Source organism: Mugil cephalus, chromosome 23 (assembly GCF_022458985.1).
Source record: "Mugil cephalus isolate CIBA_MC_2020 chromosome 23, CIBA_Mcephalus_1.1, whole genome shotgun sequence".
Taxonomy (NCBI): domain Eukaryota; kingdom Metazoa; phylum Chordata; class Actinopteri; order Mugiliformes; family Mugilidae; genus Mugil; species Mugil cephalus.
The window spans coordinates 3,913,617-3,940,988 of NC_061792.1; the positions used below are offsets into that span (position 1 = coordinate 3,913,617).

General features: G+C 42.4%; 1 protein-coding gene across 11 annotated transcripts in view; it reads right to left on the reverse strand.

Annotated features, from left to right (window-relative positions):
• Positions 1 to 27,372, reverse strand: part of dmd (dystrophin) — a 281,198-nt gene that overhangs the window by 178,195 nt on the left and 75,631 nt on the right. For all 11 annotated transcript variants that reach the window (XM_047576965.1, XM_047576970.1, XM_047576967.1 and 8 more), the window contains exon 2: positions 12,145 to 12,206. In XM_047576965.1, coding sequence (XP_047432921.1) covers positions 12,145 to 12,206 — 62 coding nt within the window. The remainder of the gene's footprint in view (positions 1 to 12,144; positions 12,207 to 27,372) is intronic.

Consider the following 27,372-nt stretch of genomic DNA (forward strand, 5'->3'; position numbering starts at 1 on the left):
ATTTTATTCTTTATGTTCTGCCGGCGGCATTGCGTGTAAATGGCATCATGGATCATTCCTGATTACTGTGGCAGAAATCTCTTTCCCCGCATCGATCATGCATTTATGCAATGATGGCTGCCACGCGGAGACCCCCACGTCTGCACCTACAGTGCACGAGCATGTGACGGAAAGAAAAGTGAGAGCAAAGGAAAATGCACTTTCCTTCCCATAAAAAAAAACTCTTTTTACTGTTGCCTCAATTTTCTTTCCTTCCCACTCTCTCTGTCTTACTCTCCCACACACATTATCTCACATTTCATTCTCTTTCTCCCTTCTTATTTTCTTCCCTGTGCCTATTTCTCCTCCTCTTCCAGCCTTCTCTACCCTCCACCGGCGCCTCTCGGCACCGTCCCGAGACCTGCCATTATAGAGTCATTATCCACGCCAGTAGTGTGTATTTGGAAGTGTCTGTGTGTGTGTGTGGGTATATTATATGAATGGGCTGTGGACAGCATTGGCGGGAGTGAGTGATAAGTGAAGAAACCACTGATGAAAACAGATAAAAGAACAGGGAAAACAAAGCCAGAAAAAAGGCAAAAGGAGGAACGTGCTATGGGAAAAGGCACACAAATGACCACTGCGCACTCTTACACCCATTAAAAATTACTCTCTCGTGTGTTCCGCGCCAACCTCTTTGTGCTTCCACGCTCTGACAGTGCAAACAGTTCTCCCGAGCAGAATGGATGTTCCCGTAATTACAGCTCTCAGAAGGGACCACTTGAACCTCAGAAACTGGCCTGTGCTCACCGATGGAGAATGATTTAAAGGGTACACGCACGCTGAGCGAGTTGGACAAACATGTGTCCTCCTCATAGACCCCTCTAGCAGCAGATGTTTCGTGGATGTAGCAGATTTTTCGCCCTGGCGGAAACAAGTTTGCAAAAGAGATTCCACGAGGAACGTCCGTTGCTGTGCAATTGGTACGTTAAGACGGTTCGCACCGTTTGATTCATAAGACCTTTCAAAAGATGTCTAATTTCGGAAAGCAATATGTCCAGTCTTGTGCAGATTGTCATCTAGGAAAGATAGGGGCTATTTACATATCATGGTCGCAATGTAAAATACTGACTTGGATTTGAGTCAGCCAGAGAGTTACTCTAGCTGATTCAGAGCGGCCACAGCTCGGGGGAAGAAACCGATGTTCGGTCTGGTCGCGGAGGGCTTCGCGACGTCTGCCTGATGGCAGCGGTTCAAATAGGTGATGGCACAGATGCGTAGGGTCCTCGCCGAAGGTGGCTGCTTTCCCGAGGCGCCTGTGGCGGGAGAATTTGCGCTTGGCATTTTTCGGGGCAGTGAATCAGAATTTTAAGTATTCATTCTGCGAATGTGTCATTGCGTAAATGTGTCAAATGGGGGAACTGTATCCACCGCAGAAACTGTTATTGTGTGTCACTACTCCTGCTGTTGAAACAGCGATAGTAGATTAGATTAGATTCAACTTTATTGTCATTACACATGTATAAATGCAGAGCAACGAAATGCAGTTAAGCATTTAGCCAGAAGTGCAATAAGCAGTAAGTGACTGCAGCATAAATAGTGTGGTTGGTTTTATTGCATATGGACAGTATTTAAAGATCAAAACCTGTGATGTACTATGAATGTATTATACAGATGGAGTTGTGTGTTAAAAGTAGTAGACTATACACAGGAACTATAACTATGATTTATACTAGAGGAAAAGACAGTTGATAAATTAGGTGAGACAAAATACAGATAAAGAGAACCACTTTAGTCAGAGAGGGTTTGAGAGTAGTAGAGTTGTGATGTTCATGGACGAACTGAATCTATTGAGCGGCTCTTTAAAACAAACGACGGGAACTGTGTTGCTTTGAGGCGGTGCTGGTGATGGACCTGGTATAGTGGTGAGCAATAACTTCATCTATCTAGAATGTAGACCCCTTCACGGTTTGTAAACAATGTGACGTTTTTTGAGGGGCGGGGCTTAACTGGATGCAAACACTACAGCCTATAAACGGCAGTTAGCATATTTCAATGTTTTTCCAAGAACGGACAAGTGTTATTTTAAAAAGTTGACTCTGTCTGATGGGACTATATTCACCGACCCCTACACTCTCACTCAATGTTCTTGAATTCGGCTTTGGCAGTAAAAAATACAAGAAGACGACATTTTCATGGTTAAAAGTGATAGTGTTCGCCTCCAGCTTCCCTCTGTTTTGCCTCCAGCTAAAGTAGTGATGTCACAGTGACGTAGGCCATGAAGGGGTCTATATAATTTAGATGTAGATCAACTTTCATATCCCACCAAAAGAATATGTATTGGTGGGATGTCTAAGTTTGAATGATTCTGTTCCAAATCTTACCTTATCTCAGGGCTGATTTTGAGGGGGGGAAAAAAATTGTTACCCCCAGACTGGCATCTTAAAAATAAATAGGCATCAAAATGAGCCAGTCTTTTAAATGGCTCTTTGAAAGGAACAGATCCACAAGCACCGACTCCCTTCAAAAAGTCACAAATCCTATCTTTAAATGGTAGGCTTGTAAAGCTGAGTACCGCTTTTAAAAAATTATTTGTCTCCAGAATCAGAGAAAAAAGTACACACGGTGAACAGAAACTTCTCAAAAGGGTAATAGAAATTGCATGGGTGAAGCGTTGAAAGCGATTCCAGGATGCATAAACATGAAGCAGAAAAAGAAGACAACACCCTCAGAAAGGAGTAAGCAACCCATAAAGCACGAATGCTGCCAAACTGGCCCACGGGTGCTAACTGAACCATTGTGCCTTCTCTCTTTGATGAGCGAGTAGCACCAGATGCACTCAATCACCTGCTGCAGAAATAAGGACTTGAGGCAGCTGGAGGTGCATAGGAAAGAAGAGACGAGGCACACACACAAAAGAAATATGCAGGAAGGATGCTCACGGATTGCAACACCTAAATTTAAAAGTGGATGAAAATCCGAACATTTTTTGCATTTGTGTATTTCATAAATAAATATATATAAATGCTTTGTAAGGATTTAGTTGTTTCTTTGGTAAAATGTGTCTTCTGTGACGACTGACTTGTTACGCGCCGAGGTTGTGAGGTAGCTAAAATGTGAATATGTAAAGAATGTTTAAATAAAGAATGTAAAGAATGGACCGCAAATTCACTGGGTTCCCTCCTCAGGAAAGCATTTTGTATGCAATCTGTACAGAATTACATTGTGTTCAAAAGTTTTCAAAGTATTTAAAATCAAAAACTGTACAATGTCCAAAAAGAAGAAAGACGAAATCACTTTCACATATGTCTCAATTCCGATATCCACATGATGTCCGATACTAGCGTAAAAGTCAGACCAACTTCCTTTACGTAAACGCTTTAAGTAACCACATCTAATGCAGACAGGCATTACACTTTGTGTAAAATGTTTATTAACCCATAGATTATGGGGAATTATGCCACTAGACTATACACTACGGACCCCTTCATGGCCTAGTCATGCAATGGTCACATTGTCAAGCCTAAAATAATGGTTAACAGCGGGCAGCTGCTTCAACCAGCTGATGACTCACAGCCTCCTATTGGACAATTGTGTTCAGCGCGCCCTATTTAAATCCTATTAAAATGCAATGCTAGCCTTTCAGGAACCCACCTTCTCCCCAGCTCCTCCATTGTGCTAGTCTGTCTAGTACCGTGCTATCTCATCAGCATTACCTTTTGATTTTACATGTTTGCTTGAGTCAGACGTATGTATGTATCCATGATAGATAAATACATCTAGTATTTATGCATCTCAAACTTGCTCTGGAGGCCTTCACGACGGCTTGTGAAGGCCAGGAATGTGTGCTCTTCCTGGGTTTCCACGCAAGTGCACGTAAGAGCAAGGGGTCCCAAAACAGGACCGTACCGCCAAAGATAAGCTGTGTAAATATATAAAGTTTTTTAATTTTGATAAAGTGATCCTGACTAAACTGAGACTCTCGTCAAAATAAATGTGCAAGAGGAACCACCCTACGTGATCTAGAAGGTGGTGAAGGTTGTCCAGACTGGTCGACCTCTTCGTATGTTGACATCACAACGCGTAGTCGCAGATCACGTGGCAATTACAACACATGCTCCTCAGAGAAGGCAGGTAAGGAGCCCAGTCGGTCATAGCAGCAAACAGCAGTTAATCAAGTGTGTGGAAATACTTTAATAAAGATGAAGCTCATACCGCTTTACCGTACTACCGTGCTGCCATACTACCTATGCGAAAGGCCGGATAGTCCTGAAATACAACAACAGTGTAAATGCAATGCACACTTATCTGAAAAGGCAGCCGCTAACACTACCAGATGTACGGTACAAATACTCGAAAAAAGACTGCAGTTAAAAACGTCCAGAAAAACATCACGGGAAGATGGAGGGAAAGCAGTGCTGCTCAATGTATCGGCGACAATCTCTATAGCCTCAACGAAAGCAGGCACTGGTAGGTGGTCCTCTCTCAGCTGACTTTGAAAGGATTTTTTAACACCTGTTTTCTAACAAAAAGTACTCTGTCACGAGTCGGCGTTGCCTTTCCTTTGAGTTTTTGGACCGAAAGTTTCCTTTCTTGGGAGAGCATTTATGGGTTTAATCTCACTGAACATCTGCAGCCCCCCACAAGAAGCTACCGCGCAGGCAGAAAGTTAATCTACTCATGTACACTATAAGCAAGCTTAGACAGGAGGCAAACTAAGTGTTATTCTTTTCACAAAATACCCCTGAGACACTCTCTATAAACAAGCAGTCTGTTAGAAAATGGGCAAAAGGGCAGTTTTTATCTATTTTTGTTTTTTGTTCCGCAGATTTCTAACTATCGGAACCCATTTCCTCTGACAAGATTTAAGCCGAGATGATCAACTGAGGTGAGCCGCGCCGCAGAGTGCTATCAGCAATTTCGTAAGCGAGAAGGAAGCTGGGAGGGAAACGTACCTGCTTAATTCGTATCGCTGAGCATTTCAGATTCTCTCTGTATGAGCTATGACTGTGTTAAGATTAGAAATGCAGTCGGGGAAAAACACACACGTACACGCGTGGCGATTTTCCAGTCAAGGATGTCTCCAGACAAATTTGAAATAACTTTAAGCTTCGCATCAAAATTCAAGTTATTCACATGGCCTCGTTGCCTTCTAGATGTTATTTTCCAGATTAGATTGCTTAAGGCGTACGATTTAACACAGATTTCATGCTTTTGTTCAACGGCTAAGAACAACATATCACCCAGTCTGAAAAGCGTATCTAACCTTGAGGTGGTTGTATTCTCGCCATTTGTGAGCTAATTAAAAACAAATAATAATCTGCACCAGGTTCTTGTTGGTGAAAATAAAGAAGCAAAGCTAATTGATTTGTGTCAACTAGGGGAAAAAGAAGCTGTTTCTAAGGAGAGATATTGGTCTTGACTGTCAACACAAACACCTTAAGGTGTGACGACAGCTTTAGCGTAGGATGTGGGCCAGCTTTTCTAAATTACAATCAGACTCTATTCACAGACAGAAAAAGAAAAACATACTTTTTCTAGGTATTGTAAGGTTGCGTCAAATCAGGATGAAGACAAAAGTCACTTGTGTTTAAAGTGAATATGGCTTTACTTTATGTAAGACATAACACATAGAAACCAAGCATTTCCCTCAAAGCATGGGCAATTTTTTTTGCCATGCATTTCAAGTTTTCCATATCTTCATCTAACCATTGTATCAACATGCAGCCTAGGCAATCCGGACTCAAGGGTCCGGCTTTAATTGCAGGTATCAATTGAGCGATCTGATCTCACATCATATTTGGAGGTAGTGTGAACACACAATGCATCCTGGATCACCGCCAACTCAACAGGGGTTCTCTTCCTCAAGGCTGAGATCACAGTCACACCCCGGTGGTGGTAAACTACCTCAGTAGTCACAGCCGCCCGGACGGAAACGTGGCTGGCATTCCATGCCTTCGGCCTCTGATACACCAGGGAGCATACACCTGGGGGCAAGGTGGGTTGAGTGTCTTACCCAAGGACACAACGGACCGGCCAGGGATAGGGCAGAATCGAAACCGCCAATCATTCAGTCCTGAGCTACTGCCCGCCCAAAAAGATGTCAGTTTTAAGAGTGCGAAACTGAGATTGGATCTCAAGTGCTGGCCGAGGATGCATGTGGAGAAACATTTAACGCCAGTCTCTGGGATAAGAGCTGAGTGACCAAATGAAATGAATTATTGATCCACGTCCAAGAATAGCCAGTGGGGTTTCTGAAAATTCCTGAAGTGTGTACACTGATGCAACTTGAACGATGTTCATTTACAAGCAACTGCAAAAGCCCCAAACTATAACTTTTAATAACTAACTTTGGAGTGTGAACTGAAGACTAATTTCCGAATACACTCTGAATCGTGGTACCAAGATACTGATGAGCTAATTATGTACCAGCTAAATAGCTGTCTTCACCGGGATCATTTATGTTCAGTGGTGTTATTAATATTTCTGCATATGTACAGCTGTTGGGGAGGCTGTTCGTGATTAGGGTGAGATAAAACTTACCTTGCCTAAAGAGGATCCTGAAATAACAAAACAAGAAAATGTCACTTTTTCTGACATCCGTAAATTCTGTTAGCACCTTTAATCGGCTCATCCCACCACTGTTTTTGATTTCCTTGCCTTGGATCCATTAGGCCTGCTTTCTCTCATCCTATCACAGCTCTTCTGCTGTTTTTTAGGGGGAGCTGAGCTAACGGTGACAGCCAGGGTGTGAAATTAACACTAGGCACTCGGCAAATAATGTCCCCTCCCTTCTCTTTGCTACCTGTTGCCTCACTATAGAAAGCAGAACGCAGATTCAGTTGTCGATTCTGATCTTGTCAGGGAAGACCTAAGAAAAAAGGTTCCTTCACATACAGCCACATACAAGTAAATGCCTGCATAATAACGTGAGGCATGAAAATTTAACAGTACCATGAGTGATGTATATAGAGATGACACAGTAAGCCCTGGACAGAAAAGTCATTAGGACATATCTGTCAATTGAGGTAAAACATTGTGAAATGTCTTGCCTGGAATGAAACAACCCCATGAAATCTGCATTAGCTTTGGCCAAAACATGAACAAACTAATCTTCACCGCGGAGAAAATAACCATTATCCTTGATGTCCAACATCGTTTTCACCATTTATGTTACAAATCAATGGCTAGTGATAGCGATTGCTCGAATGTTTTTCCCTCTCAGGCCTTGTAGCTGCAATTCGTTCCATACTACAAACCCACCCCCATACTCCACCGTCCTTGACTGTAAGGTCACGATTCATGTGTTTTAGCTTCAGCTTTATTTCCACTTACTGCCAGAACATCCTATGTCACGCCCTGTATCCAAGTGGGTGGAGGTGGGTCATTCATAATCCTCGAAAGCCATAAAAGTCAAAGAGCCAATAACATCCTCATGTAATACGGCCATGTCTTACACTGGGCTTTTACTATGGTTGACTATACACCTTTTGCTTAATGGAATTCTTGATCTGAGTAGTGTTGTGATGTTTTGTGACCGTTTTGTCCTCCAGTAGTGGTGTGTTTCGTCTTGTCGTTAAAAAGTTAGGTAGTTGTGCGAAGCAAACATGTTGAAGTGAACAGCTTCTGTTCAGGTGTCGCAATAATGACATGGGCAAAGGAAGATGACAGAATCCAAAAGACACAAAAGTCTATATGAGGATGGATGGATGGGTTAAGAAAACATTGGACTTAAACTGACATAACAGTCTGCTAGCGCCATAACCTTAACCACTTCCTTTACTGTAACCATTACCCACATCTAACTTTAACTTAGGAAAACTCAAAAATAGCAGGCTGACGCATTTTTTCTGGAGTTGTTTGAAGGAATTGTGGGAAACGTAGTAACCAGCTTACTGATGCATACGCCAACGTATAGCAGCGCACGGATGTGATGCAGTGGATCAGCTGACGATATTCTTGAACAAAGTACCAGCTGTGGTTTTAAAAAAAAAAAAAAAATCAGTTTCCTGCCCTGGTGACAGATCCTCATATTTCCTGAAGTGCCTCATTTTATGGTTTGCCAAGTAGCAAATCACACAAAAATCAGACAGGGTGCCGCTTCACTGCCAGCCATCTCACCAGCTGTTTTTTTTTTTTTTTTCGACATGCCTCACGCCTGTCGTTATGAAACCTTTCAACTCCTGCCATCTCACCCCCTTCCCTCACTCTGCCTTCGTGTCCCTGTCTGAACCTTTGTTTCCCTCTCATTAATTTCCCTTTGCTTCTCCCTTCTCCATACTCATTTGCACCCTTGTCTCCGTCCCATTCTCCTTTCATTTACTCCTGTAATCTTAGTTTGTCCCATCTGCTGTCTAACTACCTCTTACGCTTCAGAGGCCTGTGAATATGAAAGACTCATCTATAGAAGATGGGAGCGTTTCTGGATGGAGTGTGGCCTCCGTATCTCTTCCCCTTGTATCCCTATATATCTTCTCACCTCACATCTCATTTGTTTCTTTTTCAATTCCGCACTCTACACGCAGACACATCATTTAGGGCGCGATATATAATATATAATATTGTGCTACTGCCTCAAAACATTGGTCTGCCATTGCTCCTGCTGCTTCAGAACCATGAACAGCATGAAGCGCTGGCTGAAAGTGTACACAAGCAGTGAAGGCTCGATCCAACTGAAAGGCACATATGTCTAGGCTAATTATTCATACACGCCCCTGATGTTGGTTGTTTTAGACCCACGCGAAGCTCTGATTAAAACTCAAAGCTGGAAGCAGCAATGTGCACAGTGGTCTTGCGCTGTGTGCAGTGAAAGGGAAGAATTGCTGGAAATAAAGGGAGGAGGACTTAACTCCAGCTTTCGGCTCAAAGTACAAGCTTTTTTTTTGCTGTGTGATTCCTTTTTCAAAACGAACCAGCCGAGGACAGGAGCGTCCTGTCCGGCCACCTCCAAATGTGGTCCGAGCCCTTGGATCTCAGTGCATTTACGTCGATTTTTGGGTGAGTTCACCGAATCGCCCAGGAGAAATTCTGACTCGCACGCGAACAGTCACGGTCAGAGGGGATCAGGCTGAAGATGATGGAGGGGAGAGGAAAGAGGAACGGCGCAGAGGAGAGGGTAACGGAGGGCAGGAGAGGAGAAGGAAGTGAAATTTAAAAAAATAAATGAATAAAAAAATAGGAGGAAAAGGAAAGAATGGATGGAGAGAGAAAGGGAGGTTAGGTAAGGCAGCAGACTGGGATAGAGAGACGGAGAGTGGAAAGTAAACAATTATGGAGATGGCAGTGAAGACTGGAAAAGAAGAAGGGGCAAAATAAAGGATGGGGACAGAAAAGAGCTGAGGGTAAACAAGGTGAAGTGAAGAAGAGAAGAGACATTTGGCCTCGCCATCCTTACGGCTTTAATCATCTGGTTTGGATCACACTCTGTATCAATAGCTTCACACACACACGCAAATGAGGGCCAACGTGCACACGCACTGTATGCACACACAGTCACTTAAGTCTCGATCGCCATGGCAACAGCACACCTCTAGCACCCGTGTAATCAACTTTGAAATGGGAATAGAAGTGATGTGCCGGCACCCATGTAATGCACACACACCGCAAACAAACACAAGCACACACTAGCACAGAAATGTAATTAAATTAAAATTAAAAAATCAAAAGGAGTGATTCAGTCCCTGAGGGGGAAAGGTGCCACTGACTTAGCTACATGACAACAGCAGACAGTGAGAGCGTGGAGAAAGGCAACAACAAAAAGTAGAACCAGAAAATTGTGCGACACTGTACTACCCTCGGGTTTTTCTTCAGCCCGGCTTTACCAACCCAGCCGAGAGAGAATGGACGTGGTGGGAATAACCTTTGTGTTTGTGTGAGGGTGTCTGAGCCGTAAATGGAAATGCCTGAAAAAATTGTGACTGTGAGGGATGAACGGAAAACAGCCCCAGCTGAAAGGAGGAGGGAGAAGCTGTCGGCATTAAAACCAACAAAAACAACAACAGTGCAACCTTGCTCCCGTACGTTTTCTTTTGAAAGTGGGAAGGGAGAAATAAATTGAAACATCGGAGGGAGACACAGGAATTGAAGTGGACAGCAAACAAATGCAATGATAGCCTGATGTGGTGTGCCATCCCTAGAGAAAACCCTAACCCTAAACCATAAGACACCTTTAAACCCTAACCCTAACACATAAGGTGCCTTTAGACCTAAATCCTAACCAATAAGGTACTTTAAATATCTTACCTTTACCCATAAGAGACCTTTGTAACTCTTTGAGACTTTAACTCTAACCCATATACTGTATCTTTAATCATAAGGCACCTTTGAATCCTAACCCTACCTCATAAGACACCTTTAAACCCTAACCTATAAGGCGCCTTTAGACCCTAACTCTAACCCATCAGGTGCCTTTAGACCCATCAGGTGCCTTTAGACCCTAACTCTAACCCATAAGACGTCTTTAGACCCTAACCCTAAGCCATCAGGTGCCTTTAGACCCCAACTCTAACCCATAAGGCACCTTTAGACCCTAACCCTAACCCATAAGGCACCTTTAGACCCTAACCCTAAACCATAAGGTGCATTTAGACCCTAACTCTAACCCATAAGGCACCTTTAAACCCTAACCCATAAGGCATCTTTAAACCCTAACCCTAACCCATAAGGTGCATTTAGATAAGGCACTTGTAAACTCTTACCTATACCCATGAGACACCTTTAAACTGTAATCCTAACCCATATATCTTTACTCATAAAGATTCAGTGAAATTTTGAAAAAAGCAGCACTCAGAGGAATTTTTTTCAGCGACAAGTAACATTTGATTCTAGTTTGACTTGGTCTGTCCTAGCCTGTCTACAGTATACAAAAACATACCACAAACAACCCGAGGCCAAAGCAGTTGGTGCACAAATTGGCAGGTTTATCAAATATATATATATATATATAATATGGGGTGCTAATGTGTTACATATGTTAATTTAAGTTGCACATCATGGTGACCTTGCAACACAGAGCTGGTTGGGGTGAGTTTTCGTGGAGGGAGGCATCTTTGTCACATCCATGTCCAACACCTCATCCATATGTGCTAGGTTTCATGTTTTTTATATATATAATAGAGACTTGAGATTTCAAGCCATTCAGACCCTGATTATATAAAAGGATCAAGACTACCTATATTGTCTCCAACTGAAATTCTCTCCCGATCAAAACTGGTTCCTCCTGAAAGAACTACTGAAGCAGTTGAAGTTTGTCCTTTAATCTTGTTAAATGTGACAAGCAACCAATCCAAAAAACTGTTTTGAAGGACCAGATATAGATATAGGCTCTGATCCAACCGAAGCCTTAATCCATGTAGAAGAGCCTCTGGAGTTTAATGACAGTATTCTCGTTTGTCGAAGTACACGCTATAATTAATAATTCGCAACTTAACTAAACTTTCTAACAAGAAAAGGTTAATCAAAACATCTGACTCTTTGACTTTAGTGCTCAACTGTAAAGCAGTCTTAAGGATCTTAGCATATTTTGGCCGTTTTTAAATGATTTTGCCTTTACACACCACATGAAAAATGTTTACCATACCAATGTTTGATATCTTTTCTTTTTTGATACCATTCCCCAATCCACAATAAATCTCTCCAGTATATTAATCACGCAGCGTAATATCAGCTTAATATAACTAAAAGCATCCAACAATTTCAACTTGGGGAGGATTTCAAACTGCACTGTGAGAAAAGTTGACAACAGCGCTATGATTGTGATTTTTTCTTACGGTGCTTTTTAAAACATGATCAATAGAGTAATTCTTGCTAACTTGATAACTTTAGTTGTCCTTGAAAATAAATTGAACATATTAGGGGTTTGGACAATTGGTTACAAAAAACAATTACCTGGCAGAGTCAAAGTCCTCATCATCATCAAAATAAATGCTGCTCTGCACGTTACCTGTAACCTAGGTTACACATTATCATTGCTCGAAAAACAGTGCTTTTTACCAGTGGGAAACGAAATGACACGAAAACATTAAATGGGAGGAAACACTCACAACTAAACAATGAAAATATGACCTCTCTAGAGTTACATCTTACTTTACAGGAATGAGTAAAAGTTTTCACAGTGTGAGATAAGAAACAAAAGGTTTTACTAGAGGAAACACCAAGCTGTCTTACCTTAGCCAACTGTGAGTTTACCCATTTTGTGAAAGTCTTCTTCTGAACGTCTTCTCTTTCATCTGCGGGGAGGAAATAAAAAAAAATTGGTCAGGAAAGAGGATTTATAGATATCTATGCCAAACTGAGACCCTGTATTCAATACTGTATGCGAATATGGATTACTATGCCTCATGCTCAAACACAAACACACACAATTATAAGTGGTGCTTAGCACGATAACAGGCTACTCTAATCTTGCTAAGGGCTAATTGCATCCTCATCATATCAATCAGCGTACCACTCATAGGCCTTCACAGCCGGCCGTCACCGTCACAAGACAAACTGCAAGTAAGCATGGCACAGTTTCTACTTGTTGCTCTCCTTTCTGCTAGTTCAGACTCCTTTTAGAGCCTTTCGCCTATTAACAAAATGCTATTCTAAACCAATAAAAAATCTAATCATTCTGTATAGAACGGGTCTTTTCTGAAAAAGTGAGTCATCAACCCAGAATTGGAATTTCCTCTTGTGTTTCTGGATGTGTTTTAATTTCATTCTGCCAATCACTTATTGAGAGTAGGTGTTTTAACTTCTTATCCGAGTCTCATTTGGAAAGGAACTCATTCTGCAAAGGAAAAAAAAAAGGGGGGGGGGGGGGGGGGAACGCAGAACAGCCTAATGAGGCATTTAAAAGTTCTAAATTTGTAGTTGAAACTTTCTGTGCCTAAAAAAACAAATAAATAAATTGAGCAAATCAGTAAATGTTATACCGCAATACGACTACTGGATTCAATGAGACAGTAAGGAATAGTAGGCATCCAAAAAGGGTTGAATAAGGTCAGCTGGACTTATTCAACGCTTTTTGGATTACCATGACCTGGATGACTGAGAACCTTCACAGACACAAGGAATAGGCAGTGAATAGTTTGCACCTTTCATTCGTGAAAGTGACATTGTAGTGTAGGTTTTGAGGGTCCTAAAATTAGTAGGTAGCAAATATTGTCATTGTAACAAAATGTATTTCTAGACACCATCAGTAGCGATGGAAGCACTGTTGAGTATAGAGCTTATGCTAGGCTTCAAGCTAAAGTATGTGGAGCTCCCCCTGGTGGTCGTTAACTCCATCTCCGCCTTGTTAGTGGATGAGGCTTGTGCCAAACTAAAACAGTACAGTAGGCAAGATGTGTCAGGATGATGGACAGTTGCCACTGAAAAATACTTGGCAACGTGGCCCCATAGGAAAAATGAATAAATGTAGTGTCAAAGTTTCATTAAAAGGAAATGGGGACGTGTCATCCCTTTTATTCTACAGTCTATCGTAGGAACCAAACAAGAAAAGAATAGATGACCAATAATTTCCTCTTGATACCATGTATGTTGTTACTCCCCTCTGTCAGGAAGCTACCTCCCCCCTAATTGCTCTCGGAAGTGACAGGAAGAATTTATAATTTTCTAATCACCTAATCTAACTCAGTGACTGCCTTATCAGAAAAATATCTGTTGTTTTTCGTTACTGTCAGATCAGTCTATAACTCAGTGAGAGCTGTTCCGGGGTTGGAGATACAGTATTTGTTCCACTGCAGTTGGCGACTTGCACAATAAACTCTGCTTTAATTCATTTAGCCCTCAGTGAAAGGAAAAAAAAAAAAGAAAATAAAAACAGATTTTGTGAAAATCCAAGCTTCCTCCCAGGCCACTCGCCTGTTCTCTTCCTTGTGAAAATAAATTTTATATATTTAATGTTCTCAAACAAAGAAAACAAGGAAAAGCAGAGCTGCTTTCACAGCTCGATGGGTGAGTATTTTCCACTTTAATTTGTTTTCAAAAAGCCCAAGGTTGCAGTTTTTTCCTCAACTAACTGAATGTAATCTTGGAATGGAGTTCAACAGAAATAAAGGTCTGAATATCATCACCCTCAACCATGATCATACTTGGACCTTTATTCCATGAGGGCTTGATTCGTTTTAAGTCAATAATGATGTGGTGGAATTGTTTCTCACAAAGCAATATAAAAGATTGTGGAGTCCTTGTGGGGAAAGGACTGCTTGCAGCAGAAACCTCTGTGTGGCTTCTGACAAGTATTACAATGGAAAGCGAGTATGGACGGGATAATGTCTTATAATAACGCCTCTCCTGCACCTCGGATTTAACTGAAAATGGGGTCACTTCCCATTATGGATAATAAATTACACCCTCATCCTGAAATGGAACATCAGGTTAAATATGATACGAGCCCTGCTACGATACTCTTTCAGTGTGTGTTACTGTGTGTCATGTTGACACCGCCACTGACTAATGGAGCTGATAATGAAACTTCTCCTTTAATTAAAAGGTCCCACGTTGATCAGTGCAGTGTAGGAGGACAATTGACGTGCGCACACACATACAAAACACTTACGCACACATACAACGTGAGATAATAGGCGAGCGGTGGAGCATGAATGAAACGGAAGGCACGTAGCAAACAATCTCGTCTAAACAGGCGATCCGTTCACAACTGTTTTATAGCTGGTGAGGCAAAAAATATCTACTTCATCCTCATGAATTTCTTTCTAAATGAGTTATTAGAAACCTGGTTATTCAGATCTTTGTTAGATCCCTTTTTAAAACAAATGCAAACGTGAGGTGACATATTTTTTGCAGATGATATCTTATTCTCAACAGGTCATAAAAGAAATCAGGGGTTGACAATGACATAAACGCCGCAATCCTCCCCAACACTGCCTGGCCAAACCTAGCATCAGAATGCGTGAGAAAGGGGGATTCAAGTGACTTTGAATGGTTGTTGGTTCCAGACGGGCTGGTCTGAGTATTTACAGAAACTGCTGACTTGCTGGGATTTTCACGCGCAACCATCTCCACCATGATACCATGATAGAAAGGCAACAAAAACTCAAATAACCACTCGTTATGACCAAGGAATGCAGAATACCATCTCTGAACACGCAACACATCCAACCTTGGAGAAGTTGAAGACCACACTGGATGCCACTACTGTCAGCTAAGAACAGAAAACTGAGACCACAGTTGGACAGTGAACAATAGAAGATTGGAAAAATGTTGCCTGGTCTAACGAGTCTCAATTTCAGCTGCGACATTCGGATTGCAGGGTCAGAATTTGGCGTAAACATTAAAGCATGGATCTATTCTGCCTTGTATCAACGGTCCAGGCTGCAGCTGGTGGTGTAATGGTGTGGTGGATATTTTTTTGGTATCGTTGCTGACCATGGCTACGTCCAGCAGGATAATGCACCATGTCACAAAGCTAATATCATCTCAAACTGGTTTCTTGAACATGACAATGAGTTCACTGTACTCCAATGGCCTCCATAGTCACCAGATCTCAATCCAATAGTGCACCTTTGGGATGTGGTGGAACAAGAGACTGGCATCATGGATGGGCAGTAATCTGTAGCAACTGCATGATGCTATCATGTCAACATGGACCCAAACCTCTGAGGAATGTTTCCAGCACCTTGTTCAAAGTATGCTGCGAAGAATTAAGGCAGTTCTGAAGACAAGGGTGAGTCCAAGTGGTTGGTGAGTGTAGAAGTGCAGTAAGTTAGTCATCTGGAATGGAGAAATTCTTCTAGTGTCCTCGCCAAAGGATCCCCTCCTAACTGCCGGCGCATAATAAATAACCAGAAGAAAATATCTGTGCTGCGTGATTTAGCTTTTTCTTTAGGTCGTGGCTTACCCAAAAATTAAAGCAAAGAATTTATCACTGCATTGCCTTAGGGTGCTTTCACATTTATATTTTATGGAGCATTTGATACAATGCTGTTAGAATGTCGCATTTAACTTTGGTACGGACCCATTTATATCGCACTGCAGGGTTCCAAAGACAACTCAGGTAAACTGCTGGTTATATCATCAGATGGTAGATGTATCAGTCAGTGGGTAGTTTTTTCCAGAGACAAGTACGACTGCTGTGTTCAGAGTGGCCCTAAAGGACCAACCTGGGGGGTTGTAGACGACAACCTAGGTACCGTTTCAGCATTTCCCACACGAAGACATGCACTGTGCTCACTCTTTATTGCAGTGAGAATGGAGAGCAATAACTTTTACAATCCAACAGGAGCCACTTCTCCTACAATTATCTTCTGTTCTTTTCCAGAAATTGTTGAAAGATTCACCATTTGGTATCATGTACCATTTTTTCTTCCCGGTGTAGCCTGTACCCTTCCATTGGCATTTTGCTTTACTTGCATCAGACGGAACTTTAGCTCAATGACTATATGACTTTGTCCAGGTTATGCCGCTATCATCATACTTTCTTCATTTTGCCATCTTGGGTTTTGTGTCACTTGACAGCAAAGATGATACTCAGACTAGGCTACCTTGCCAACGGCTTGACGGGGTGCCAATACTGACATTATGTGTCCCAACATATCGGGGCAGATGGTTTTTAACGAAGCTTCGGCTCAATAGGTGGTGGGCAATCTACAAAGCAGTTTATGGTTGTCGTATTGCACAGTGTAGCACCACTGATGTTAATGTCCACAAATGCCATTTTCATTAGTACAGTTTTTCAGTTATTATTGATTTTGTAAATTACTTTGTGGGCAATGTGTCTTGACTCGCTAGGGCCCAAGGACATTCTCCCGCATCAATACAATGTAGGCTGCTACAGTCTACTGTATAAAAACTTATGTGTGTGTGAGACACAACTGTGACTACATTTGCATATACGTGTGTGTGCAGTCAGACGAATTGAGTGAGAGTGTCAGAGACTACAGGGGAGAGAGACTCGATCAATAACCCATTTAAACTGTTGTTCGGCTACTGAAACCTGCCACAGCTTCACATTCATCCACACACATACACATCCACTACTAGTTTTTTTTTTTTCCCTCATGCTGTTTCTTCTGGGGGACACATCTCCTTTAGTAACTGTTGTCTCACTGAAGTGTTCTGTGTGACAGAATTTAGGGAACAACAGGTTACAACATAGACCACTGCAAATTAAGGCTCACAGTTGATTTCTTTTGATGAGGCGTTTAGAATATTGTTCGCAGTTTTGCCAAAAGCACGCATCAACGTCTTGCTCTGCCTTTCGACTTCAGCAGTTGGAGTTAAAAACCTGCACGACACAAGCACCATGCCTGTTCACAGACTTGAGGTTTCAGCGAGGGAAGAGGCAGACAGGAGTAAAGACCAAACATTTTTGCAGAGTGACTGGCAGCTACACTGTGTGAATTTTATTAGGCGTGACAGTGGACAATGAAATGAAAAAGGCAAGGCGATTCCGCTTCATTGAAACACTTCCACCTGAATCCTGCTGGGAAAATTCTTCAGTTTTTCGATTGGCAGAATGCAAATGTCATTTGCAAAGCACGTCTTCAGCTCCTCAAATGTGAAAATTCTCTGTTCTATACTTATACATTTGGGTTTGGATTGTTAGTTGGACAAAACAAGTCATTTGAAAATGTCAGGATGTACAAAAGTCACTATTTTACTGCATAAACGACAAACAAAAACTGGAACCGGAAGCTTGCTTTGGACTTCCTGCAGTTTTTCCTAATTGTCTGCTAATTTTTAACTGCCGGTATATCTTACAATTGTCTATACAATTGTCTTTGGTTTATGAATATCTCTTGATAGCCCAATGGTAATGTCGGTACACCTCATAAGTATATAGTCACCTACTGGGCTCCGTACTTTTCAGAAGAAAACTTATTCCATTTATGTCCAAACACATTGCTCTGTTCCCGGGAGAACAACTCCCGCTGAGTCCGAAGCTCCGCTGGAAACATAAATTGCAGTTAACTGGTCGACCAAACAGCAGGGGACAGGTGTGCAGACCTAAGGCGCCCCTACGTCCGCCGAACCTCAGCATTTCACAAACAACACAAGCAGCGGAAGGACAATGAAGAGAAGTGGCGGGGCTAGGGGCCCGCACAACACAAGCCATCAAAGCAGCAGGCTGGCAAATAGAGTCTGGGAAACTACTTGAGAGTGGACGGAGGACGCATTGTCAACCCATCGGTTTCTCAGTTAATGGTGACGAGAGATAACGGGGAAGTTGTTTTTGATACACCATGGTGTACAGCCAGTTGGTGTCTGTCAGCAGAAGGGAGCATAGGAAATAAAGGAAAAAAGGCTTGGCTTGGATTGACGCGAACATCCTTGGTTTCTTTCTACCAACGCCAGTGCTCAAGCAAAATACCTCCTCAATAATTACTTGAAGAGTACAAAAGTACTTTTGGCTAAATGAAAAACACCTAAAAGGACACGACACAAAATAAACACAGGCAAAAACATAGCAAGCTTATGCATCACTACTTGAGTATGTTTGATCTAACCTTGGCCAGGATGAAGGGTGAGCGGTAGTAGCCCTGGGGAGGTATTTCACACATATCTAGGTGTCCCACACCCCTGTCATGGACACTGGAGGTGGTGTGACTTTCCTAACTGCAGTGTGAATAGAGCTGAGAGGAGCTGCTGCAGGTGGCGTAAGCCGCTGGAATAACATGTTCTTGACTCCTATGTTAAACTTCAACAGCGACTCAAGAAATTAGATCCCAAGAGACACACACACAAATCCCTCACTGGCATTTCAGCTGGCGCTGCTTCCAAAAAAGCATGGCCTAGTTATTGTCTGGGTCTGTCCTTCAGTGTGCTCACCTGTTGGCAAAAAGACAAGTGCAGCTATGGTGTAACGGCTTTCAGTAACATTTGCTGCAGAGAATAGAGATACTCATTTTAATAAGTACACAACCACTATTTAACAAGGCCCTAAACCTTAATGGTCCTTCCACTGATGGGAGCTTAAAATAGGTTTTGCTTACTTGGAATTTAGGCAATGAACACTTAAAATTACCTCGAAGAGATTTTGTGTAATCGTACAACGTGCTTCATGTTTCTTTCTCTTTTTAAAGATACCTTGTGTGGGTCTCTGAGCATTTCTTGCTTTCTTTGAAAATAGGAAATAACATAAGGGGCAGTATAGTGAGTAGAATTCTGATGTCCCAAACTGTGCGACTGCAGCTAAATCCTGTCTTGGGTATTTGAAATGAGGACCCAGCAAGTGAAGGGACCATTAGCTTCAAGAGTTTTAACACCCATAAATCTGGAACTGTAAATATTACCACATGGATATGGTACCTGTCAAAAGTTTGGATACACCTTTTCGTTCTTTTTTTTTTTTTTTAGTTTATTTTCTACAATGTAGATTAATGCTGAAGACATAGAACTACGACGCGATTACTGCGGCATACCATCCCTTCTCGTCTGCGCTTAGTGGGTCCGTCATTAGTTTTTTAACCTCAAACACACCCCCAGGCTATTTGACCGAGAAGAAGAGTGATGGAGTACTTTATCAGATGACCTGGCCTCTACAGTCACCCTGGCCTAAACCCTACTGAGATGCTTTGGGGTGAGTTGGACCATAGACTGAAGGCAAAACCAACGACAAGTGCTCAACACCTATCCTCAACACATATCCTTCCTATGTGTCATTTCATAGTTTTGCCGTCTTCACTATTAATCTGCATCGTGGAAAATATCAATTAAAACCCAGATCCAGAAGAAACCCAGACGACCCAGAACAAAAGCCATTGAAAATTTTGACTGGTACAATAGATTTGAAAAAGGGTTTTCAATAAAAACCGCACCCCTGTGAACATCAACTGAGGCAGAAACTTGTTCACCCCAAGGTCAAAACACTCTGGCCAAAGCAGAGCATGTAGTTTATACACTTCAATGGAGTGAGAAATAGAAGGCCTGTGGTGTCTGACAACATAGTATTCCAAATTTAGTGTCCATTTAAACTGATCAGAGTCTTTTGGGCATACTAACAACATATGTTGGGTAGATTTATGGACGTTGGACCACTTTTCTCATTGTGCTTTGTTTAGTTCAAATTCTATGCGAAAAGTTCGAAAACGCACTCTTTGTTTAGGGCTATCTGACCAAGACAGAGAGTGATTGAGTGATGCATCAGATTACCTGGCCTCCACGCTCACCCAGCCTAGACTCAACTAAGATGGTTTAAGACGAGTTGGACCACAGATTGAAGACGTAGCAGCCAACCAGTGGTCACTCTGACACCTCTCTGAAGTCTTTCAAGACTGTTGGAAAATCCTTCCAAGTGACTACCTCATGATGCCGACTGAGAGGATCCCAAGAGCCAAAAGGTGGGTACCTCGTTTAACACTTCTTTCATAATTCCATATGTGTTCTGTCATAGATATGATGTCTTCACCGGCAACGTGGAGGCTGCTTTGGTTGAAAGGATGTGTGAAAGACCGAAGATATACCGAAATTTTGTTTTGTGCAATGAAGTTTCATCGCAGTGCTGCAAAGCTTATTTTCCGCTAATATATCTGAATGTAATTGAGTTGACTAAAAGTTGAAGTGGCAATGCGCCGAAAATTGAACTATAAATCTCCATGTAGAGGCTGTAATTTCTCTCATGGATAATGTAATCCTCTTCTTCTATGCAAATGAATTTGACATCATACAGGGCGTGACGCTTCTTTATCTTTGCCTGTACAGGCTGCTTGCGGTGCACTTGAGTGTAAAATACCACAGGAGCGGTTTCTTATAATTACAAAGATTTATAGGTGTAAGATTACACCTCAAGCACACCGTTATTAAGTCCCCTCCGTCGTGTCTGCATGTAATATGGTTATATAATAAGTTATGTTTGTGGTTCAGAAGTTAACGCACTGAGCTTTCCATAGCCGAGATCACATTCAACTGAAATGATGATTAACTGAGTCTGACGCTAAATGTCATTCATTTGTCTCATATCTGCCTGGCAATGACGCAGGCTCCGCTCTTATCATCCAAGAATACATTCCTAATAGGCTCGCGCTCCATGGGACAGATGGATGAATTCGTGGCGCTTTTCAAAACGCCATGGATGCCACTCTCGACGGGCCTTTTAACGCCCTAATGGAGCTCGGTGAGAGCGTAAGCAAGGGGGCCCCGTGTTGGCAAACAAGTGATCCATCTCTGTCGTCGGCGTGGCCCGGCGCAGCAGCCATGTTTGTCGCTGTTTTGGTCCCCGGCTGCCTAGCAACGGTTACGGCTATTAGCCACAGAGGGGAATATGAGACTAAATCCAATCAGATCTGGTCATTGCTGAGAGATGAGGCAGGGGAGGAAGTGATGGAGATAGAGAAGGGACGGAAGAGGGAAGGTGGGAGATGACGGAGGGGGAGACCGGGTGGGAGCTCAAGAGAGACGAGAGGGAAAGACAGAAAACAAAAGAGGGGGCGGGGGTGATTAAGAAGCTAGAGACGTAGATGACAAGCTTATGTCAGCCTCAGTGTCAATTAGCACCACACTCACGGATGAAATATTGTCAGCCTCAGCTTCTCCGTTTGTGTTCGTGCCACAAACACTGTTGTGTTCGCCGACACTCACACATGTACAGCGCCCACGCAAACACGCGCATCCATGAGCTGTCTTTTTTTTTTTTTTTTTTTTTTCGGGCGTGTTAGCCACTGAGAGATCCCCAGACAAGAGAAAGTAGAGCTGCATGTGTTACATTTTGAAATAAGGCTGTCGCATGCACTCCTAACCCACCGCCCCCCCACCACCACCACCCCTCCCACCCCACCCGCCACTGGAGTAGCACAGATGGGCCAAGCCGCTGCTATACTCTTTGCGTGCATGAGTGTGTGTGTGCGTGTGTGTGTGTCTGCAGCTGTCCTGGAAAAAATACATTTATAGGCTCCGAAATGTAGAGCTGATACCCATCATCTGCAGCCACGCAGCAGGAGAAGAGGCAGAGGGAGCAACAGAAGAAAAGGGAATGGGGGGTGGCAGAGAGGTGATAATACAAAACATGGAGCTAAGAAATGTACTAAGCTTCCAAGACGGGGCAACTTTTGACTCCGAGACCAGAAATTGCCAGCAATTGCACACAGAAGGCAGTAAGCTGCCTTCTACGACTGGAAAAAGGACAAAGCCATTGACCTACCGCTGTATTACCATTGTTATCCAAGGCAAGCCACCCAGATGGGTTCATGGAATCCCCAAAGTACTCAAGGAAACGGTATTACTTGGTTACCTAGAACATAGCCAACAACCTAACCACCTAATCCCTCAGAGGTTTACCGACAAGGTTACAAAATTAACCCTAAGTCCTGTGATACCATGGTATTCTGTCACGGTACTGACGTAAGAACCTATTCCTGTTCATGGAACGGAACCCTGTTTGGTTTTCCTTGAGTTTTCTGTTTTTGTTTTTTTCTTTCGTGTCTTGCTTGACTTCTTGTCTGTGGTTCCCAACTTCTGATGGCATGATTGGTTTCTGCTTGTGTGTTCCTTCAGTAGCCTCACCTGACTATGTCTCGGTTCTTCGTCGAGTCGTCTGTACTTCTTGCCCAGTTGTTCCTGCCTTGATCCCCTGGTGCCGTGTACAGTGGTTTTTGCTTTCTCTTTTGATTGGATTTAACTTGCTATTGAATTTGGGTTTTCTGGTGCAACCTGCTGACCTACCAAGTGCCTTTTGTTCCTCATTCAATAAGACATCATTCAATTTGCCTGTGTGAGTTGTGTCTCCTGCATTTGGGCCTTCCCCTTCCTTGCCACACACATTGTAGAATACCGCGCTGCTCTTCACGTGGAAGACCAGGACCAGTCTCTTAACCGGCAAGAAATAAAGATTGTGATGAAACTAATAAAGTACAGCACTATGTCCAACTGAACCAACTTCACCCTTGATCAAATATGGCCTTACAAGTTTACGTCACCGTCACTGAAATTGGCCAATCTGCTCAAATTCAGACAAACAACATTACCATGCCATGAACAACATCAAGTTCACTAGGGAGGATGTCAACAGCAGCAGAGAAAATGCAAACTGTGATATTTGCTGGTGATAGGTAGATAGACCAATAGTGTTATTACTCTGGGAGTATCTGAACACCCAGAAAGCATCTTCTGCAAACACTGCATCTCTGAGCACCTCAAGCAAAGCAGCACGCTTGTTGTGAGCAGTAAATTGAAACCGCAGACGCTCGCCTGTGATTGCCATTTCGTCAGTTATTAAAATGTGTGTTGCACTGTTAAATCAGTCATGGCAATGGGTTTCCTCCTTGTTTACAGAATGAGTTTGTCAGTAGCTGTTGACTCAGTTCTGCCACTGTTAGCCAGAAGCTACAGATGGCACGTGCGGTACAACACTTAGAAACCTGTGGATAACACTGCAGGGATGGTGTTTTACTTTTGAATATGTCTGAACTTGAAGGGGAACAAAGTGCTACAGACCGTAGACGGCAAAGATCACAGTCAATATGTGGTTTTCTCACATATGTGGATCCAATTTGGGCAGATGAGGGAACGAAAGCAAGAAAGACAGAGAAAAGAAGAAATTGAGGTAACGATGGGCAGATGACAAATGAAAATGTACTACCTCCATAGCAGGAGATGCGAGATAAAGAGAGAATAGTGCACCGAAAGGGGTAAATAACGGAGTCTGACACTGGAAAAAAAAAAATGTGTGTGAAAGATAAAAATGAAAGAAAAATTTCCCCTGGCTGACAACGCAGTGTTACACTGTTCGTCACAAGCGCCCATTCTTGGAAACATATTATCAAGTGTTAATGCGTGCAGCACTACGAAGTGTGTGTGAGAAAAGCTGTGACGTCTGACTGTGTCTGTGAAACGCAGCAATGTGCGCGACAAAGTGCGTGCATCACCTGCGGCCAAACGGAGAAAGTGCGGAAAAATGTGACTCGGCGGCACTGTTTTTTTGTTTTTTTTCACTCCGCTGCCTGGAGCTTATACAAAAGTGAACTGAGGGCATCACACCTGCTAAAATAGCACAAGGCCGAGCCAAGCTCCTTGTCTTTTGCGTTCCATTGTGTTTTTCTACAGTGGATCCACGTGTCCACACTGAAGGTCCTGAAAGGTGTTCTAAATTTCTCATAGAACAATTAAACTGTGCAATAAACCAAACTGAATGATACATTGCTCGCAATCATTTATTATCGCTACAGCTGTCAATAGATTAAAATATTTAAATATTTAATCACGATTAATCGCATGTTAATTAATGCACATGAAAGCAGATTAAACGCACTTTTTGTAAAAATAAAATAAAAGGTTATTTCAATGGATGACTGATAACATTCACAGAATTAAATATAACACAATTATATATATGTATAATATTTACATATTGTGCCCAGGGTATTGCTGTCTGGGCATCTCCTCATCTACTTTTTGTACTTACTTCTAAAAATAAAACCCACGAGAAAAAATATTAGAGGAGGCAGCATTTTTTTTATCATACATTTTAAGAAAAAAAAGTTGTAATTTTTGAGAAAAAAGTCAAAACACAATTTCAAGAAAGAAGTCGTAATTTTGAAAATAAAGTCAAAAGTAGACCTTTAAGCCGTCAGTACCGTATGAATATGGTACCGCTGATAGTCCGTGGGGCTCAATTAATAATTAATTAAGAATTTAAGTTTGTATTGTAATTATTTTTTTGAGTTATACTGTTGATATATTATATTGGACTGTTTTTCTCAAAGTGCATGTTGAAAAAAAAAACCTACCTCTCACGGGTGGCCCTAATACATATATGAGCTGTTACATCAAGAAAAGGGGAATGTCTGCACGCTGTTCACTGCAGTATTTTATCTATAACTGCTGTGCACAATGTCCTGGCAGTCATTTTGTTGGACATAAAGTCATAATCTGTCAATTGTAATGACACTGAGACATAAATTTAATCCCATTGATCCCTGGCAACCCCCAACAACGTCACTATAGGAACCCTAAAATCACCAAATTGCATATGGTATCTCGGTTACCATTTTTTAGAAAAATAAATGTTGTGTTGATGTAAACGCAAGAAAACCTCTATATTCGTTCCGAGCCCAAAAAACTGAAGGCAATAATTGCCACGGTTAGAAATCATTGTTCGGAATGAGAGCCCTTTCCCTGCCACACATTTGGTTTTGACAAGGGGCTGCAGAGCAATGAATAAATGTTTTCTTAGCATCAAAAAACAACCTCAAGAGACTCGTGCATATAATCTGAATTGGATCCGTATGGGGTAAGAGGCAGTCTTGAATGCACGTGGGCAAATTATCAGCGCTGAATGTGTGGGTTACTACGTTGGAATGCCGCACCCCATCACATCACTACACGTAGTTCCAAATAAATACGGAATAAGCGCGCAGTATAATAAACTTCTCTGACCTCAGCTCACAACTATATATATATATATTATTATTTTTTTTTTTTTTCACTTTAATACATGAAACCTGTTTAAGATGTGCTTTAATCATGCTGAAGAAGCAATAAATCAGATCTCACGTACTTGGGCTAAGGATTACTTTTATCATTTTTCTAATATGTCCTGTAGCATGATTTTTTTCTATACATATTTATGCACCTGTCCAAGCATGAAGCCATTTAAGCCTTTTTTTTTTTCTTTCTTTCCTTTGCTGTTCCATCATTTACCACCTGTGTATGTGCCACATGACACAGCTCCCACCTGTTCCAGATTAACCTAGTGTGCTCCTTTGCCAGGTAAGGATTAACCCCGCTATAAACACAGATTAAGCACAAATGTGGGAGCGAGCGGATGCGGGAGGCGCTCGGGCAGAAACGCTTCTAGCGGTGGGGGGGGCGCAGGGGAGAGACACGGGATAGAAAAAGGTGCAGCGGAAAGATACAAAAAGGGAAAGCAGAAAGGTGACACGTATCTTTCCCGCCACAGTGTCATGATAATTCCTACTGACAGATTACAGGGGGCATCTCTCAATCGTAATATATTTTTACTTCCCCGCGGTGTCCCTACCTCATCTCCCGTCGCTTTCTCGCGCGAGTTTATGCCTTCATAAAAGCAGCCTTTCCTGTAATTACCTCCTCCATAAAGAAAAGTAATCTTTCCTCCCGCTGGGTTTTATTAGACAGGAAACCTTGCGTTTGTTTTTTTTTTTCTCCGTCCCTGTCTCTTTTTTCCCTTTATGTCGAATCATTTCAGACACCGAACAGAAGCGTTTTGACGGCCCGCGGATAAAATGTCACCTTTTCAAACTGAGGCCTACGGTAGGAAGCGCTTTTTCGGGGGGCCCTCGGGTTTCACGCCGCACCGAGTCCGCGTCGGCTTCCCATTCGAATACGAGGAGCTGGAAGCTCCGGTTTCATTCTACCTCCGGGTTTTGTCTCAGCTGCAGCTGACTAAATCTGTCTGGCAACCAATTCAGGCCGTATACCGCCTCAGTCTTGCTCAGATGTCCCCGCTCTGTTGGCTTTCATCATCCAGGAGTGGCTTTATTTTATTTTTTCTTCCCTGTAATTGGAAAATTGATCAAATCTGCTTTGAATGGGGATTACTGGTACTGGCATCAGATTTCAAGCACATATCTGAACAGGATAAAATATATGTATATATATATAGCAAATTGCCCTAATCCAAACATTGATACCAGTAGAGAAGTATGAGTTTTATTGCTTATTCATTTATGTGCACCCACAGTGAAGCATTTTCTGTAATGTATGCGCAGTCTGCATTGAGAGACAGTGTGTGGTATGGATAACACAATCCATGCACACAGCTCTCCCAAGACTTCTTCTTAGACGTGCGTAATGTGCAGGCATAACCTCAAGCTGAATGGAGTAGTGGCACTGGTCTTTTTTGTCATTCTCCAGTGGCCAAAAATACCCACGCACCCCGAATCCTTCAAGAAGCAGCGGAGGAATCAGACGGAGACGGAGTTTTTCATCTGGAAATGCTTTTAAACGTATGTAAAGACGCATCTGAAGCAGATCAAACATAGATCAGAGGCACTTTGGGTCAAGTAAGCCAGGTGCTGAATAGATTCGGCTCTGGTAATGAAGTCTATTTGTAGTGTAACAACACTCAGATCTCTCGGAAGCATGGAGGTATCTAGCTTAAATTTCAAGGGAATAGTTTGACATTTTTATGCTTTTTCCCTTTCAAGATTCAATGAGATGTAGAGGTGAGTCAGTCATTCCCGCGACAGCCTACCAAACACGCCCCTCCCTTAGGCACAACTTCAAAAGCCAGGCCACCGACTTCCCAACAGCCATTTCTCTTTGGAGTTCATCAACTTAGCATTGCCCCATTTTCCCCCATCTGCTGTCCCCTCTCCTGTCGCTGTTTGGCTGGAACAGTGTTATGCTTATCTGAGCTGCGCCGAGCCACTTAGGATTCTTTTTACAATTTACAGAGGCATGGCCGTGTTCAAAAACACCACACAGTTTTCGGTGCTGGAACAGAACAGGCTAGCTTTTATGCTAAGCTAACTTCCT